Source organism: Idiotropiscis lumnitzeri, chromosome 4, assembly GCF_059441095.1.
Source record: "Idiotropiscis lumnitzeri isolate Australia: NSW breed Sydney's pygmy pipehorse chromosome 4, RoL_Ilum_1.0, whole genome shotgun sequence".
Classification (NCBI taxonomy): Eukaryota; Metazoa; Chordata; class Actinopteri; order Syngnathiformes; family Syngnathidae; genus Idiotropiscis; species Idiotropiscis lumnitzeri.
In genome coordinates, this window is record NC_142394.1 from 18,646,249 (window position 1) to 18,661,494 (window position 15,246).

The following is a 15,246-nucleotide window of genomic DNA, read 5'->3' on the forward strand; positions in this document are numbered from 1 at the left end:
TATATTTTTTTTTTTCTTTCTTAAATGTTCTTACTTTATAATAAGTATTCTTAATTAAATTAAAAACAGTGAATCAATGGGGAAAAAAAGGCCGCATAAATAAATTGCACATTCTCCTTCGAGTGCTGTGATTCTCTATTCAGAATAGTGTCTGATTGACTGGCTGGCTCTCTGAGTGTGCGCGACAAATTCTGCATAGCAACAAGAGGCCACATGTGACCAGCAGGAAGAATCTGTGCAGTTTTAATCTTACTTACTGCCTCTGCTAGGTTTTATGAGGAATCACATCTTATTTGTGACATCTGTGTAATTTGTAATTATTTTATAAATATATTTGACATTTTTTTAAGAACTTCATTAGTAATAAATACCTCACTTAATTAGTAAGTGACAAGTACTTTTCCTTTTAAAAGCCCATCAAAGTGAGTATGCCCTACAATTTGAGGACTACCTGCTCTTGCAGTAGGTGCACCTGTTGGCGCATCTCCTCCCTTTTTCTTCTCAACCTTTGGTTGTCCTGCAGTGTGTGTTTGTGGTTGTTGTGCTCCGTCTGATATTCTGCTTCATAGATCTCAGTCTGCGGACACAAGGCATTATCATGGCACTGGGTCAATACCAATACAATACATCAATACGTATAATTGTCTCCTGTGCTCTGGAGCAAATTCTAGAACAGAGCCGAGTAACCACTTGGTGGTGCTTTTGTTCATCTAATTTAATGCGCTTTCTCCATAGCAACAGTGAGTTTAAAGCGTTCGGATTCTGTGTTGAAATGAAAAGCCCACCTGACATTTGAGTGCTTCAAGCTGCTCTTTTAAATCCAGCACCTCTTGATGGGAGTTGCAGTTCAGGCGTTTGACCTGCTGTTTCACATCCAGACTGGATGAGGCTGAGGCGACACATGATGTAGGGGGGAAGTCAGGGACCGTTGCCTGGACCCTGTCCTGCTATGAAAAGCAATTCTTGCAGCAGTGCTCACAGACTGTCACCAGACACAGCAGAGAGGTAACGATACCTCTTGGAGAGGTGGCTGGTGCCTTTGGTGCTCCAGTAGCCTCACATATTCTTGAAGCTCTCGGTTCTTCTTCAGCTCCAGCATGAATGCCTTCTCATAGTAGTCCTTTGCACTCTGCATGTTAACAAAGTATGACATCTTGCTTGTTCTAAGATCTCAATATTTGTGGAAAGTACAAATTTGACAGTAGAAAGCGACTTTACTTGCTGGTTCTCGACTTTCAACAGTAGTTTGCTGTTTAATTCTTTGAGGGCGGCCTTTTCCACCTCCAAACCATCCAGCCGGTGCTGCAAGCCCAGGGTGGTATTGCAATACATCAGGTCCCACTCCGCATTCAGTTTCATCAGCTGCAACATAACCATTTCGTCACCACCCTCATCAAAATCAATATACACATTGCTACACTGTTGGTTTTTGTATTGTGGCAAGTAGAGGAGGAGACTAACATACCCAAATTGGTATGGTGGTGAAAAGAAGCCTTGACTTCACTTTTAAAAAAATTGCTCTTTATTTTATGTTCTGTACAGAAGAGAGACTCCATTAAACAAATGGTTAGTCATATACTTCAGTCAGCAGTTATAGGATTTAACACACAACAGTTTTTATTTTTTGCCTCATTTAATTGATGTAAGATAGTAAGCAAGAGAACTGTGCTGTAGTTCACCTGCTGTGTTTAAACAACTGAACATTTTCCCACGGTACCATCAGATTAGTACTGCTGTCACAATGATGTGCACATTCATCATATTACAAAATGGAAATAACAGCTGTGACAGAAGAATGAATCATTTTTTCTTCCTTCTTAAAAATCAGGAAGTAGCTCAAGGTGATACGATTTGTCGAAAAAAAAAAGTCATTGCGACGCCACAGCAGCAATATTTCACACACCGCCCACGTCCTCTGATTTTCACAGAGAATGATGTCCTTTCCAACATCAGCAATACATAACGAAAGCACGGAACCAGCGACGGTGAAGTTGTACCTCTTTGTTGACTCTGCGGAGCTCTGTGTTCTTGTGGACAAGAAGCAGCTTCTCCTGGTCAGCTGAGGTGATGCTCATACCGTCTGTGACATGCTGCTCCATAGACTGTGACCTGTAAGACATCAAACACACTTTTATATATATATATAAATATATATTTATATATATATATAAATATATATATATATATAAATATATATATATACAAATATATATATATATAAATATATATATACAAATATATATATATAAATATATATATACAAAATATATATAAATACAATATATATATAATATATATATATATATATGTATATATATATATATATATATATATATATAGAGAGAGAGAGAGAGAGAGAGAGAGACATCAATCACACTTTTATATTTTTATATATATATATATATATAGAGAGAGAGAGAGAGAGAGAGAAAGTGTGTGTCTGCAGAAAAATAAATCAATAAATCCTCACGTAAAGTACAGATACCCTATGAAAGTATTTGTACTTACTATTACTTCTCACCAATGGCAGAAAGAGGAGTAGCAGAGGATTTCCATGAATAAAAGCAAACACATGCATAAAAATAAATAAATAAATTTAAAAAAAAAAAGCTCAGGGTACTTTTAACACCCACTCGCATAGAGTGAGTGCACTTTCGTAGAATAAAACCCAAGCCATTATGTTCGCCCACGCGCACACACGCATATATGTGCAGTCACATTAGGCACACAAGATGGCCAACACATATTTACCATCATTAGACTAGAAACCAATAATACATATTCAAGTATTTTGGATGGCAGCAAGATAAAAATATTTGCAGGCATTAATTAGTCATTGCAGCTTGTTGAGTGGCGGTGTTGTGAGGTCTTGTCTCGGAGGAGTAGCCTACAAGGAGGGAATAGAGACGGCTCCTGGAAGAACACACACACACAGCTTTGCATGTCGCGCCCGGGGCGTTCTCACACATGCATGCTGTAGGACGCACGAAGAGCAAGACGAGGAAGAACTGCTACCTCATCTCCCTGAAGGCCAAACTCCCCCGCAGAAACATTTGCTTTCATCCACTTACTGTACATGCACTGCGCTGGTATGCCAGTTCTTTTGGGCTATGTGTTGTCAAAAAATAAAAAAAAAAAAAGGCAAGATGGAGTTCTTTGAAATATCAAGTTGAGAATTATTATAAGTCACACCAACGTCTCAGTTTCTAAATTGAAAGCTAAAAATTATGGACTAAATGCGGAGCATATTAACGATGAATAATTATGATTTTTAATATGTTTCCTCCCAAAACTCTACAATCTATCCATTTTTGTCATCACTTTATGTTACTCACACAAGCTCACTTAAAAATATGAATGTGTATTATTTTTGCATGAGTGAAAGAATTTCATGCATGCATTTTATATACTGCATATTCTCATTAGCATCACTGGTGAACTGGAGCATATCCCAGCTGACTTCAGCAGGGGGTGATTAAAGCGCAACTTGGGCAGGCTGCCAGCGAATCACAGGGCACAGATAGACACTTCCAAAACTCTGGAAAATTTTGAGGTTTTAACGTAATAACCTCCTCTCATAATTTTCCTAAATGACTTTTTATTTACTTTGCATTTAAATTGAAACCATTTTGCTTGTAACTGCGTTTAAACGTACTTTTTATTATGTGAAGCACACTAAGTTACCTTTTGTATGTATATATGCAGCTCAAGAACATAAAGATAAGACAGTGTAATGGCAGAACGATATCTTTTTTTGCTGACCCCTTGTACAATACGCCACCTGGATTTTAGATCTTTTTTGAGGGGGGGGGGGGTTGCAAATTATTCAAGGAACATTATGGTAAAACAATACATATGGTTTTTGGAATGAGGTATAAAACTCTCAGAGGTGGCCACATCTAAAAATGTCATAATTACAGTAAATAATTTTATGGAATTTCTACTAGATGATGGAGACTTTATGCAATCAGAGATCTGTACATTCTTGTGTAATAGAAATTTTCATCTGTATTGCTAAATGTTTTTTGTTCCTTTGTGCAAAAGTATGAAGTCACCATAAAACTTTAAAAAAAAGTCTCCTATTATTTGTATTATTTAACTAATTTTAACTCCAACACTAGGCCATAAATGTAAAAGAATCAAGTGAGAAGAGTAAGTTTGAACTAAACTGAGCGGACTAAAGCTGTCACAATTTCCCATCTGGGACGGCACGCTGCAAAGTGCACGCTGATGTCGATCCTTCCTAATTTTGCTTTTGCGTCAGCTAAAACCAATTTTTACAAAGTTTCCCTTCCTAAGTTGTCTTGGAAGGTCACCAAAATGCCACTGCGGGCCAAGCAATATGTTAATAACCCTGTCAAGTCCTATGATAAAGAGGGTGATAACAAATCTGTCGAGCCGGCTGCTAAGGACAACGGGCTTCATATTGCCATTATTTGCCAAGCCAGAATGAGATTATGAGATTGAAAGGAAAATATGTGACCTCAAGTGGATGACTAGAGATGAGATTGTGGCTGGGGCGTTTGATAATATCACTTGTGATGACCTCATTGGAAACTCCGTGGTCATTTTTTTGTTCCTCCTCTTCATTGGTGTTTTTTTTTTGTTTCAAATGTCTTTGTTAACGTCTGAAAGGGTGATCAACAAGCTTATGGGTTCCTCAAAATTGAAAAATGTACTCGCATTCGTCAAAACTAACATGCATGGAGAGAATATGAACATTGACTGACAGGTCAACGTCATCGGTACATAATGCCTCATCAATATCCATTTAACCCAAACAGTTGATGTGTTGTATTTTAACTCACAAATCAGAAATATAATGTATACATACCATGATGTTTTTGACGATTTGATGGTGTCAATTTCACTTGTCCCTGATGAATCATTGTGTTTATCTGCCGCTGTTGAAGATGAAGACGTCAAAGCCAGCTTCTCTTGATCCATAGTTCATCAAATGGCCATTCCCAATTAACTAAGAGTGAGATTTCTGCTCTCACTCGCAGCCCCTGAAGAGGGAAGTAAATATCTCGTCAGTATTGCTGTGTAACAAAAGAGGAAGTCGCTGGGATCGGTGGCCACGTGATTTGAAAGTTTGAGAAGAGGAAATGGCGCTCTGACAATGATACACAGTTTTTTTTTTACCCTGTAACCATTTTGGGTCACCGTGCAAATGGATTGAAAATTGCACGAGGTGATGGCACACTTTTTCAGATGTTACCCGGGAAACTTGAGGCAATACATGTTTAATGTTTTGTACCAGGAGAGGAATTAAGAAGCAGTGCTTCTCACTAGAGGACAAAGTAGAAACAATAACTCATACTGGACAAGACAGAAATTAATTCTGTATGCTGTACACACGCCCAGTGAATAAACTAATTTATTCATTTCATTTGATATATTTTTTTAATATTACTACACCACAGCAGAAAAACTGCATGAACAAAATTTGTAGACTTTTAGCTTGTTTCCCCTCAAAAATTGGCATTTACATTAAGGACTCACAGCCATTTTTAGGTCTTCATCTTAAGAAAGCAAACGTCACCCCTTTTCTTCAGGTTGTCTCCTAAGAGCTGGTGAGGATCTGTTGTGCCGTTTGGTAATGCGAGACCTGGCTGTAAATGATGATAACCGTGTCATGCATATATTCATGACAAATAATGAGAGGGTCAGACTGATTGTATTCACTAGTGTCCTCGCTGCAGCAGGTTAATTAGAAAAATCACATGCTCATCCGAAGAACAATTGAGCAAATTAAATGATTTTTCTTAATTATTTTGCCCTCACCACGCTGAGCTATCTTTTATTAGCACAAGACGAATTCATTTGGCGATCTTACTTGTGTGTTGCTCATTTTGCCAAAATCCAATAGATTCAAGGCAACTTACATGATAAAGAAAAGAAATAAAGAAAACCAATTTAAAAGAATGAATTATTCAGTGACATTTCGATTGCGGCAGAAGTTCATCAAATAGAGAGGAAAACAATGATTATAAAAGGAATTGCTTTCAAAATGATCAGTGATAATTAACAAATATTTTCAAATGTATGTACAGTAGAGATAAACAATTCTGAAAGGAATTATTCTCAACCTGAGCAGAAAAACTGTAAGGCATAGCAGAACTATTTTCAAAAGTGTATAGTACCCAAAGAAAATGAATGTCTTATGTGTGTACCTTCTCTCAGAATGCCACTGCTTGTGTTTTCTTCTCACTTTGTTCCTGTCTTTATGTTCAGCCATCCAGGCTTGAGGTTACACAGTCACTTCTTGGAGAAACTTGAGTGGCAGCGGGGAAAAAAACAAGGGCGCAACCTGTTGAGTAAACATCTTGCAGAAAGCAGCAATATCCATAGGTAGCTGTATTTGTGTGTACGGCTCTAACTGACAAAAGTAAACCACATCAATTCAAATCCAAAACACAAGATATGTCAGGGAGACATACTAACCACTTTTGCACCATGCAACAGAGACAGAATGACAGACACTGGTGGTTAGATAACGTCAACTGGGGAGGGGAAAGTAGATTTGGTAGCTTCATAAACTTTTTCATATCTTTCCACGTGACCAGTTTGATAAAAGGCAGGAAAGAAAGTTCGTCTCACAAACACCCCCGTCTCATACAATGCGCACACACACACGCGATCTGTGTTGGTAAAAAAAACATTTTTTGGGACACATTTTGCAGATTATATTGGTAATATGGCATTTTAATAGCTAAACTGTGGGTAATGTGTAACGGGAATTAGTGAATTATTTACTTACTAAATTGCGGGCGCAGTACTAGCATGCTAACTCGTCGCGCTCGATGATAACAAGCAGTCCGGATGATTTTGACAGTTGACACATTTCCTTGTAAATGTTATTTAAAATGAATAAATCCTGTAGTGAATACGATCCAAAACAGTCACCTTCCACTCCCTTCGAGTCACCTTTGAAAGTGACCGCGCTAAAACCAACACGTAGTTGGCCAACTAAAGCTTTTACGTGAGATGACCATTGACATTTGTGTGCGAAATCGTGTTTGGCCAGCAACTTTCGAGAGTGGCGAGGACTGGATTGTGCGCTCTCTCTCCCCCACATTAAATATGTAATTGTGAAAAACATGAGTAACATTTTTTGGGGGTAATATGAATACATAACGGCGGTACATGTATTACCTTACTCCCCTGAGTTTGTGCACGTATGTCATGCACATTCGACGATGTCGTTCAGTGTCCTCACGAACGAGATGGACTGTTCGCGTGCTTTGCGTATCGGGAGCACTGGCACTGTGAAGGGTACAAGCAAATTTATTAATTGTTTGTTGCTCCCCAACCTGCCTGAGAAGACATTTTATGATGAAAGGGAGATTGCATTCGATGAATTTCGACCAATCTCTTATTTTGTAATATGCCCCCGGAGGAGGTGTTGTGCAGCGACTTGGTGAAAAAAAATGAGATCATTAGGTTTGAAAAAGCAGGCAGATAAGGAAGCAAAGCATTAGCCAAAGAGTGCCCCAACTGTCTACCCAATTCCACGCTCTTGCACATTGCTGCTAATCTGCTGATAGATTCTGTTCTCATAAAGTGTAGTTTTAAATAGCTTCACTGAATTACTTAGTGCCAACTCACATTTTACAATCATCTCAACCACACAATTTTAACCTTACAAATATTTTAATAAAACTCCCCAACACACACACACACGCACACGCACACCCACACACACAACACCCTGCTATCACAGTTTGACTGCTTAGTTTGGGATGCCGGAATGTTGCACCCCACCTCCGGCCTATCGATTGCATCGACATTTTCAATGAGTGACAATAGGTAAAAATGTATGTTGTAGAACGAACATAACAAAAAAGGACCCAAAAGCCAAATTCAACGATTTATTGAATCATCAACAGGAATCTAAATATAAAGTACCAAAAACAAATAAGAAAAGAACACTGCAGTGCAGGAAACGCAACAGTGAACAGTCTATCCCAAAAAGTCTAATCCAAATCTCAGCAAAATTGGTAAAACTTGGGGATAAAAGTAGCAACAAAAGTTAGCATCATAGCTGGAGGCCAAAACATAAACTCTGGAAGCATTACAAACAAAAGCATGGACTCTTGGTAACATGGAATAACAAGCCCCCCAGCAATGGCTGCTTCAAGACGTGACAAGAGACAAGATGATCTGACAAAGGAAGGACAGGGCTAGATGCAGATTATTTATACACAAGGGATTGAGACACAGCTGGAGAAATTCACAATGACGTGGAGACAACAAAACAGGACGAAAAGCCTCTTAAACAAGCGCAAACAGGCCTCAACCAATTTTCTATACCGCTTATTCTCATGAAACAATTACTTCTAAATAGAAGAAATAAAAACACAAGGGGAAGGACTAATAACTATATAATAGAAAGGTCTGGCCGGACGCCCATATTTGGGGGGGGGGGGGGGGGTGACACATTTTAAAAAAGAGTTCGATCAACAAAGGCCTGAGGTTGATTTTAGTCTCGCCCGTGTGAGATGAACCTACTCACAAAAATTGCCTCCCACCTGCTACTGGGCCATACCATTACAAGAGGGGGGGGGGGGGGCAATATTGCAATCCCTCTAACACCAACAGTTCGTATTTACTTGCATTGGGCGCGTTCATGGAGAAGAAGAAAGAGGACGAATGAGACGAATAATAAGAAGGAGACGAATAAGACCATAATAAGGTAAGCGGATTCGAATAGTAAATTAGCCAACTAATGAGAGGGGGACAGACTGGCAAATAAGGGTCAAGTGCCCAGCTCTAATTATAACCATAAATGACAGAATATGACATTTATTTGTTGTTAAGTATGCACTATTTATTATATTTATTATGCTCATCTAAAGATAGATATACTGTACATTATTTTTAAAATATTTCTATATTCAATTCATATATAATAATTACATCTATATCTTACTCAAGGTGACTCAGCTGAGTGGTAGGTTGGCCCCACCTTTTGTGTAATGTGATTCAATGTCATTTGCTGAATTAACACTGAGTTGAACTACTAAAAGCATTTTATTTTGGCTTCCCACAGAGGGCGTCGTCTCTCTTTTAAGTATCAATACTCCACTTTGAGACGAGAATACGCAACAGTGCTGTCCGCTCGCCTGGATGGACTTGTTCGGGTGATTCCGTTCACGTGTCTTTTCCATCTATCTTGGATGCGAGTCAGTGTATTGCTGTGCCAAGCAGAGGCTTTGCTGGGCGGCCTCACGACAGCACTGCAGTGGCTTTATTGACCCAGGACTCCGGCACAGTCAAGGACAAATTGGCTGCTCCTTCCGATGGGATTAAGAAAGATCATAACGCAGAGGCGGATGGTTTATTTATCTGCTTGAACCTCAGCAGCAGTTAAAACGACATTTAAGTCAGGGTTTGATGCTTTTACACTGGGACAAATAAGGAGTGAGACCAGCCGATCTGCTTTGATAACAGTCCAATCACATATTTGGTCCTCGGAGCCAGTAGTTTTGAGCAGCTCATCCGGGGTCAGTGATTAAAGGTGACAGTGAGCTGCTACAGACACTGATGGAGGGCGTCTGTGCAAATCCTGAACAACATCTATTCAAACAAGTCAGCTGTGGCGCCATGTCTGACTTGGATAGTTTCTGTCAAACCTCAACAACACATTGATTCAAGACATGCATGCCAGCAACTCAGCCTTTGGGGACTAGCTCATTGTTAAGGCGTAAATATTCCTTTTCATGGCATCATTTCAAAATGCAATTATTGATGATTTGCATGCAACAGTCAAACAAAAAGCAATTACAGATAGAGATGATTCATAAATTATGTATGTCTGGTCCAAAGATGAAAATGTGAATTTCACCAAAACATGTTCTGCTCTAACTGTTTTATGTACAGCATGTATTTTGCATTACAGACCTAACCTGTATATATTTTTTCTTTTTTTCTGTAGACATAATGAACCTGCTCATATTTGGTTACTCTTCACTATAACTCAGTTCTGACTTATGTAAAACTTGAACAGTGCCCACATAAGCACTTATTGTGGTGTTTCGGAGTGTTAGCATTTCATGTTAGCATAGCATTTAAGAGGGCTTTTACTTCTTTCTTCTCCTGTTCTTGTTCTGTAAATGACTAATCATCCTCCTTAAATGATGATGACACTTGTCAGAAGTGTAATTTGTCACCGTGTAGGCGAGGATTATTGACCTTTAGACGATAACTAGCAAGCCGCTGGTGGTGCAGAGCAAGTTAGCTTAGTGCCTTTCATGGAAGCAGCAGGCAAAGCAGGGAGGATCAGAGGCTGTTCGAAATGGACTTTTTTATGTGGTCATTATTTAATAAAGTTTATTTATTTATTTTTTGCTATAAAGGACATCGGGAAAAATGCTTAAATGTGTCTCCCGCAGGTGGAGCCTTATCCTTTGTTTTTTTATTATTTGTTTTTTTTTGCCACACTGTAAAATGAACAAAAAAACACAAACAATGGAATTAAGTTGAAGCTGTGAATAAAGGCAACATTTTGAAAAGAAGAACTAATTATGGTTGTCCAGCAACAACAATGACAAAAGCAACTACAGCACTCAGCATTCCGTGGCTGTATTTTAACTATAACGACTTTATCTTAGAATAGTTACTTACAAGCATGTAGGTTTAATGTAGGCCGTTTGCAATATTTGCTATTACTTTGGTCTCTCACAACACATATATACACTAGTCTCCTTTTTGAGAATGTTTAAAAATATATAAGATCCTCCCAAAGTGTAGATTGCATTGGAATGGAATAAATGTAATCAGATCAATTTTAATCCGCAACTCAGCAAAATATAACGACTCATTTATCTGGAATCTGGGGTTGAATGCCATTCGCTCCCCTTTCCTTTCTTCTTTTCAGCCTCCATTTCTCAGACAATCAGATGAATAAACAAATTCTCAAAACAGACTTGGATGTCTGCTAGAATTTATGCCCCATTACGTATCGGTTGAAAATTTAAGATCCAAAAACAGAGCAAAACGCCACACGTGTATGCTTTTGTCTGAAGAAGGAGAAATGAGCCAAAAGGTAGGCCCGTCTATCACATCAAGGGTATGTTTCATAAATATTCTTGGGGCAAAAGGGTATTTAGGAGTGACAGCAGCATTTCTTTTCAATAACACACAAGGCTGACTCCAAAATATTTCATTTCTCTGCACTCTCACTCTGTGCCAACTGAGAGCGTGTTGAAAGATTGTTAGTGAAATGTGAAGATTTGCCGGGAAAAGTTTTCACAGAAAGAATCATATAAAACGACTCGAGTAATTAAACACCCAAAAAACATTTGAAACCTTTTCCACTTGATGTACAAACTACGTTCGAAATCAAGGCTGAATTCCATTTTGTCTTTCAAGTATCTGTTGATTCATTGTTGGCGAGAACAATCTACAATTGTTGCAATCAACCGTTCATAGGCTTGAGCTGTTGTGATCGTTGAGCCCACTGGAGTACATTGAACTCGTCGTCATGTTCAACAAACCAGTTTGAGATAATTAGCATTTCTGGGTTTGAAACTCAGCTCAGGTTCTCTGATGTTTTTCCCAGCATTTTATTGTTTTGTTTCAGCCTCGTTTTCCTGCTCTAATCTAACCCTTTCCTGCAGCATACAAGTGTTGATGTGGGGGCTACAGAGCACTGTCGGAGTTGATTTTGTTCCTTAGCCTGATGGTACTGCTCTGGATGCTCTGTAGCTGCCTGATTGAGGGGAAAGGATGGAAGGGGGGGTGCGCAGGGTGGATTCGGTTCTCAATCACGCAGCGAGCCCTCTTTTTGCATCTGCTGGTAAATGTGTCTGTGGTACTGAGAACGTTGTCCGCTGCACATTTATAAAAGCTCCTCAAGACAGCTCCCCAGGTCCGGCACGTGTGACTTTGGTGAAACTTTAGCAGATAGGAAGTGTTTCAAGTCCATGTGACGTCCGCGGAAAGATGCACCCCAGGGTACTTGTTGCTGGAGACCACTTCCACTGATACACATTGTTGTTCATGATGTGTCCTACTAACATGGTGTCGTCCACAAACTTCACTAGATGATACCACGGGAATTTCGCAGAGTAGTCACAGGTCAGTAGTGTGAATGCGAAGGGGGCTTAACACACAGTGCAGAGGGTAATGGAGGAGGAGACGGTGTAGTAGGTCGCAATCATAATGTATCAGATTTAAATGGCGCTTTTCTGGACAAGCAGTCACTCAAAGCGCTCACAATGGGTACAGTGTTCATGCACTCACATTCACACTCTGGTGGAGGTAAACTACATTGTATAACCACAGCTGCTGGAGTAGCCTGACGGAAGCGTCGCTGCATCCAACCGCCATCAAACATTCACACCCAGGGCACACCCTGGAGGTAAGGTGACATGTCTTGCCTAAGGACACAACAACACATGACTCGGACAGAGCTGGAATTGACCCGTTATCTCTGTTGTTCGAAGAGATTATTATTTTTTGTGCCAATGAGCACTTTTTGTGCTAAATAAAGTGGATATGTATAGAGCACACTTTTGTCACTCCAACATACTGTAAGAGCTATTTCATTAAAACATGGCTCTGTTATTCTTTGTTTTTGCGCAAAAAACAACAACTTTTTAATCATATGTCAATAGAGCCTGAGAAATAGTACATTATGTGGCCATTACCAGGAATACAACCAATACAGAAATACAGAAAAGAGTTCCTAAACCGATCAAATTGTTTTACATAGATCTGCTTAACCACTGGCTCGAGGCAATTGGCAGCGGTGCTATTGTCAATGTGCTCATGTTTCTTCATACTGTAAACTCTCCAAACGTGCTTATGGTTGTCAAATTTGAAATTTGACACAGTTTTGGAAATGGCTCAAAACATGCACAAAAATGTGTTTCTGATTTTTATTTTCTTAGTTTGTCAATGGATGTCAGTGCTTCTGATAGTGGTCCTTACAGTTCACTACGACATAGTTTGCAACGGATAAGACAGTTTTATTGGCATGTCAATTGAGCGTTCTCCCCCCCAGTAATGTCCACTGTCCATTGTCAGAAGGATGGCATGCGGGAAGAAAGCAAATCCATTCGGGTGACGATTGATTTTCTTTCTCACAAGAAAATGAAACCGGGTGTTTTTTTTTTTAGGCAATGCTTTTCACACTCGACTTTCCACATTCGTTAAACTTCAAATTAAGCAAGATCACCCGGTCAAATATTTGCAGTTAAAATGTTCAAATTTTTTTATTCTCTATGGTCTTTACAAGGGAGTCAGACAGGTTTCACATAATTATTCTGTGGGACTAATTGCAGCTTTGGTCCAATTGTGATGTAGGGGCATCATTTCTTTAGGGTGCAGGCAGTTGAATGTGCCGTTTGTCCGCTTCACATTTATTCTCGGGCCAATAATCGTATTTATGTGGTGAGCTGGAAAAAAGGTAACGCTGGCTTCTAAATATAAAATCCCCGGATCATTAGCTTCATTTGATTAGACAGAAAAGCATGTAATCATCTCTTGGATGTAGTCAAGACCAAGAGATGTCGATTTGGTTGCATCATCTCATCTCCAAGAGACAGACAGAGGGGATGGAGCAAGGTCCCAAATGATTCATGCACTAATGGATGCTAAGCAGGTGCAGAAGGGCATCTAGTTAATATTCAAATCGGACTTTATTGGTGGTGATGTTAAATGAAAGGGATAAAAACAGATAAATGCGCTGCTAGAAATAGAAAATACCTAATATTGGTTATAATATGGGTCATGAATGATCTTTTTCAATTAATATTCCTACAATTTTATTAGCTACTTTTGTGACTGGAGTTAGTGATGACATCACCTGTCGCCTTTGTGACACACAGTTGGGCAACCGCAGAGTGGGGTCATGCCAGTGACAGGCCGCTCAATGCATTTAGTCAAGCAAAGGCACACAATAGAGAAAGAGTCCGTGTAGAAAGTGCTGATGCATTGATTTATCTGACTTGCAGCCATAACACACATGAGCCAGCCACCAGTTGTATCCCAACTCTAAGAAGAAGATGCCAGAAGGGACTTTAGTCCTTTTTGCGCGTTGAATGATTTATGTTTCACCCTGCTGATGACTAACTTCACTCTCAGGGGATACAAACCAAATAAACCTTGGAATAAAATAACCTTCACGTCTATAGCCAGTGCTGGAACATAATAACCTATGTGTATTATTTATCTTGACGTATACCGGCATGGTGACAGCCTCTTTAAAAAGCTTCACATCCAGACAACAACTTTGTCAAAATGATCCACTTCCACATGCAGCAGAAATAAAAATCTTGTAATATGCATACCAGGGCAGTAGTTGCCAAAGAAACACCTTGTACATTGTCACTTATTGATTAGTCTTATTGGAAATCTTCTTTTGAAAATCCTCATTATCTATCGAACTCAAATACCTCCACTCCATTTCCAAAAATGTGAACAAACAACCCCAAAAACAGCAGAAAGAATTTAATGTTGTACTACAAGATCAATAGTTTCTTCAAGCATTAGTCAGTCAATTGAAATGAAGCGGTTGATCAGCTTCTCAAATAGAAAAGGGAGTGTTTTAAAAGTCCAAGATACAGGCTCCACTGCACAATGTGGTTTTTGAAAAAGTTCATATTCCGGCTATAAGACCGGCAGTAAATCTCCTTTCATCTGCCAATATCCATCCAGCTTTGGAAGCTTTTTACAAAATCATAAAGATGAGGTATTAGCTTCTCACTACTTGAGCTCTCCTACACGTCCACTGCGTCTTGACTCCTTACATTGTCGTAAAAGTGAGCAATATAAGATGACATTGTCTTTCACGAGACAGTGACTTTTCCAAGAGTGGCTTTCTTTGACCAGTGAATGCAACTCTATTAACTTGATGCATATATTAATATCGAGAATGGGGTGAAACAATGATAATATAATTAACATGTCCATCATACAAAGGACATACACAATCTGTTCTGGGACAGTGGTTAACCGATTACTTTTATTTTTGAATATTATGAATAAGGTTCAGGAGCAAATTGCACTACATAAAATTTCTTAACTATTAACTACAAATTGGAAATAACGAAACAAGATGTACACCCAAGTTTTGTTGAAAATTGTTGAATGCCATCTGCTATAATCCTGCTTTTTACGCCTACACAAAGTGTCAGCTGTGGGTTCATTTTATAATGTACATCCTTGGGCATGACTATTGATGAATATTAAGAGATGATAAAAGTTAAGTTGGTTAGCTTGGGGGAAAATACGGGA

General features: G+C 39.1%; 1 protein-coding gene across 9 annotated transcripts in view; it reads right to left on the reverse strand.

The window, feature by feature from the left end:
* Positions 1-15,246, reverse strand: part of LOC148338421 (uncharacterized) — a 154,053-nt gene that overhangs the window by 1,118 nt on the left and 137,689 nt on the right. For 4 of the 9 annotated variants that reach the window (XM_088294492.1, XM_088294493.1, XM_088294494.1 and 1 more), the window contains 8 exons: positions 7,159-7,269; positions 6,177-6,313; positions 4,835-5,009; positions 1,998-2,109; positions 1,219-1,362; positions 1,016-1,129; positions 786-947; positions 452-577 (listed from right to left, as the gene is read on the reverse strand). In XM_088294492.1, coding sequence (XP_088150618.1) covers positions 452-577; positions 786-947; positions 1,016-1,129; positions 1,219-1,362; positions 1,998-2,109; positions 4,835-4,947 — 771 coding nt within the window. In that variant the 5' untranslated portion in view covers positions 4,948-5,009; positions 6,177-6,313; positions 7,159-7,269. Of the gene's footprint in view, positions 1-451; positions 578-785; positions 948-1,015; positions 1,130-1,218; positions 1,363-1,997; positions 2,110-4,834; positions 5,010-6,176; positions 6,314-6,763; positions 6,966-7,158; positions 7,291-15,246 lie in introns of those variants that run through there. The other 5 variants (XM_088294496.1, XM_088294500.1, XM_088294497.1 and 2 more) reach the window with 5 other exon arrangements.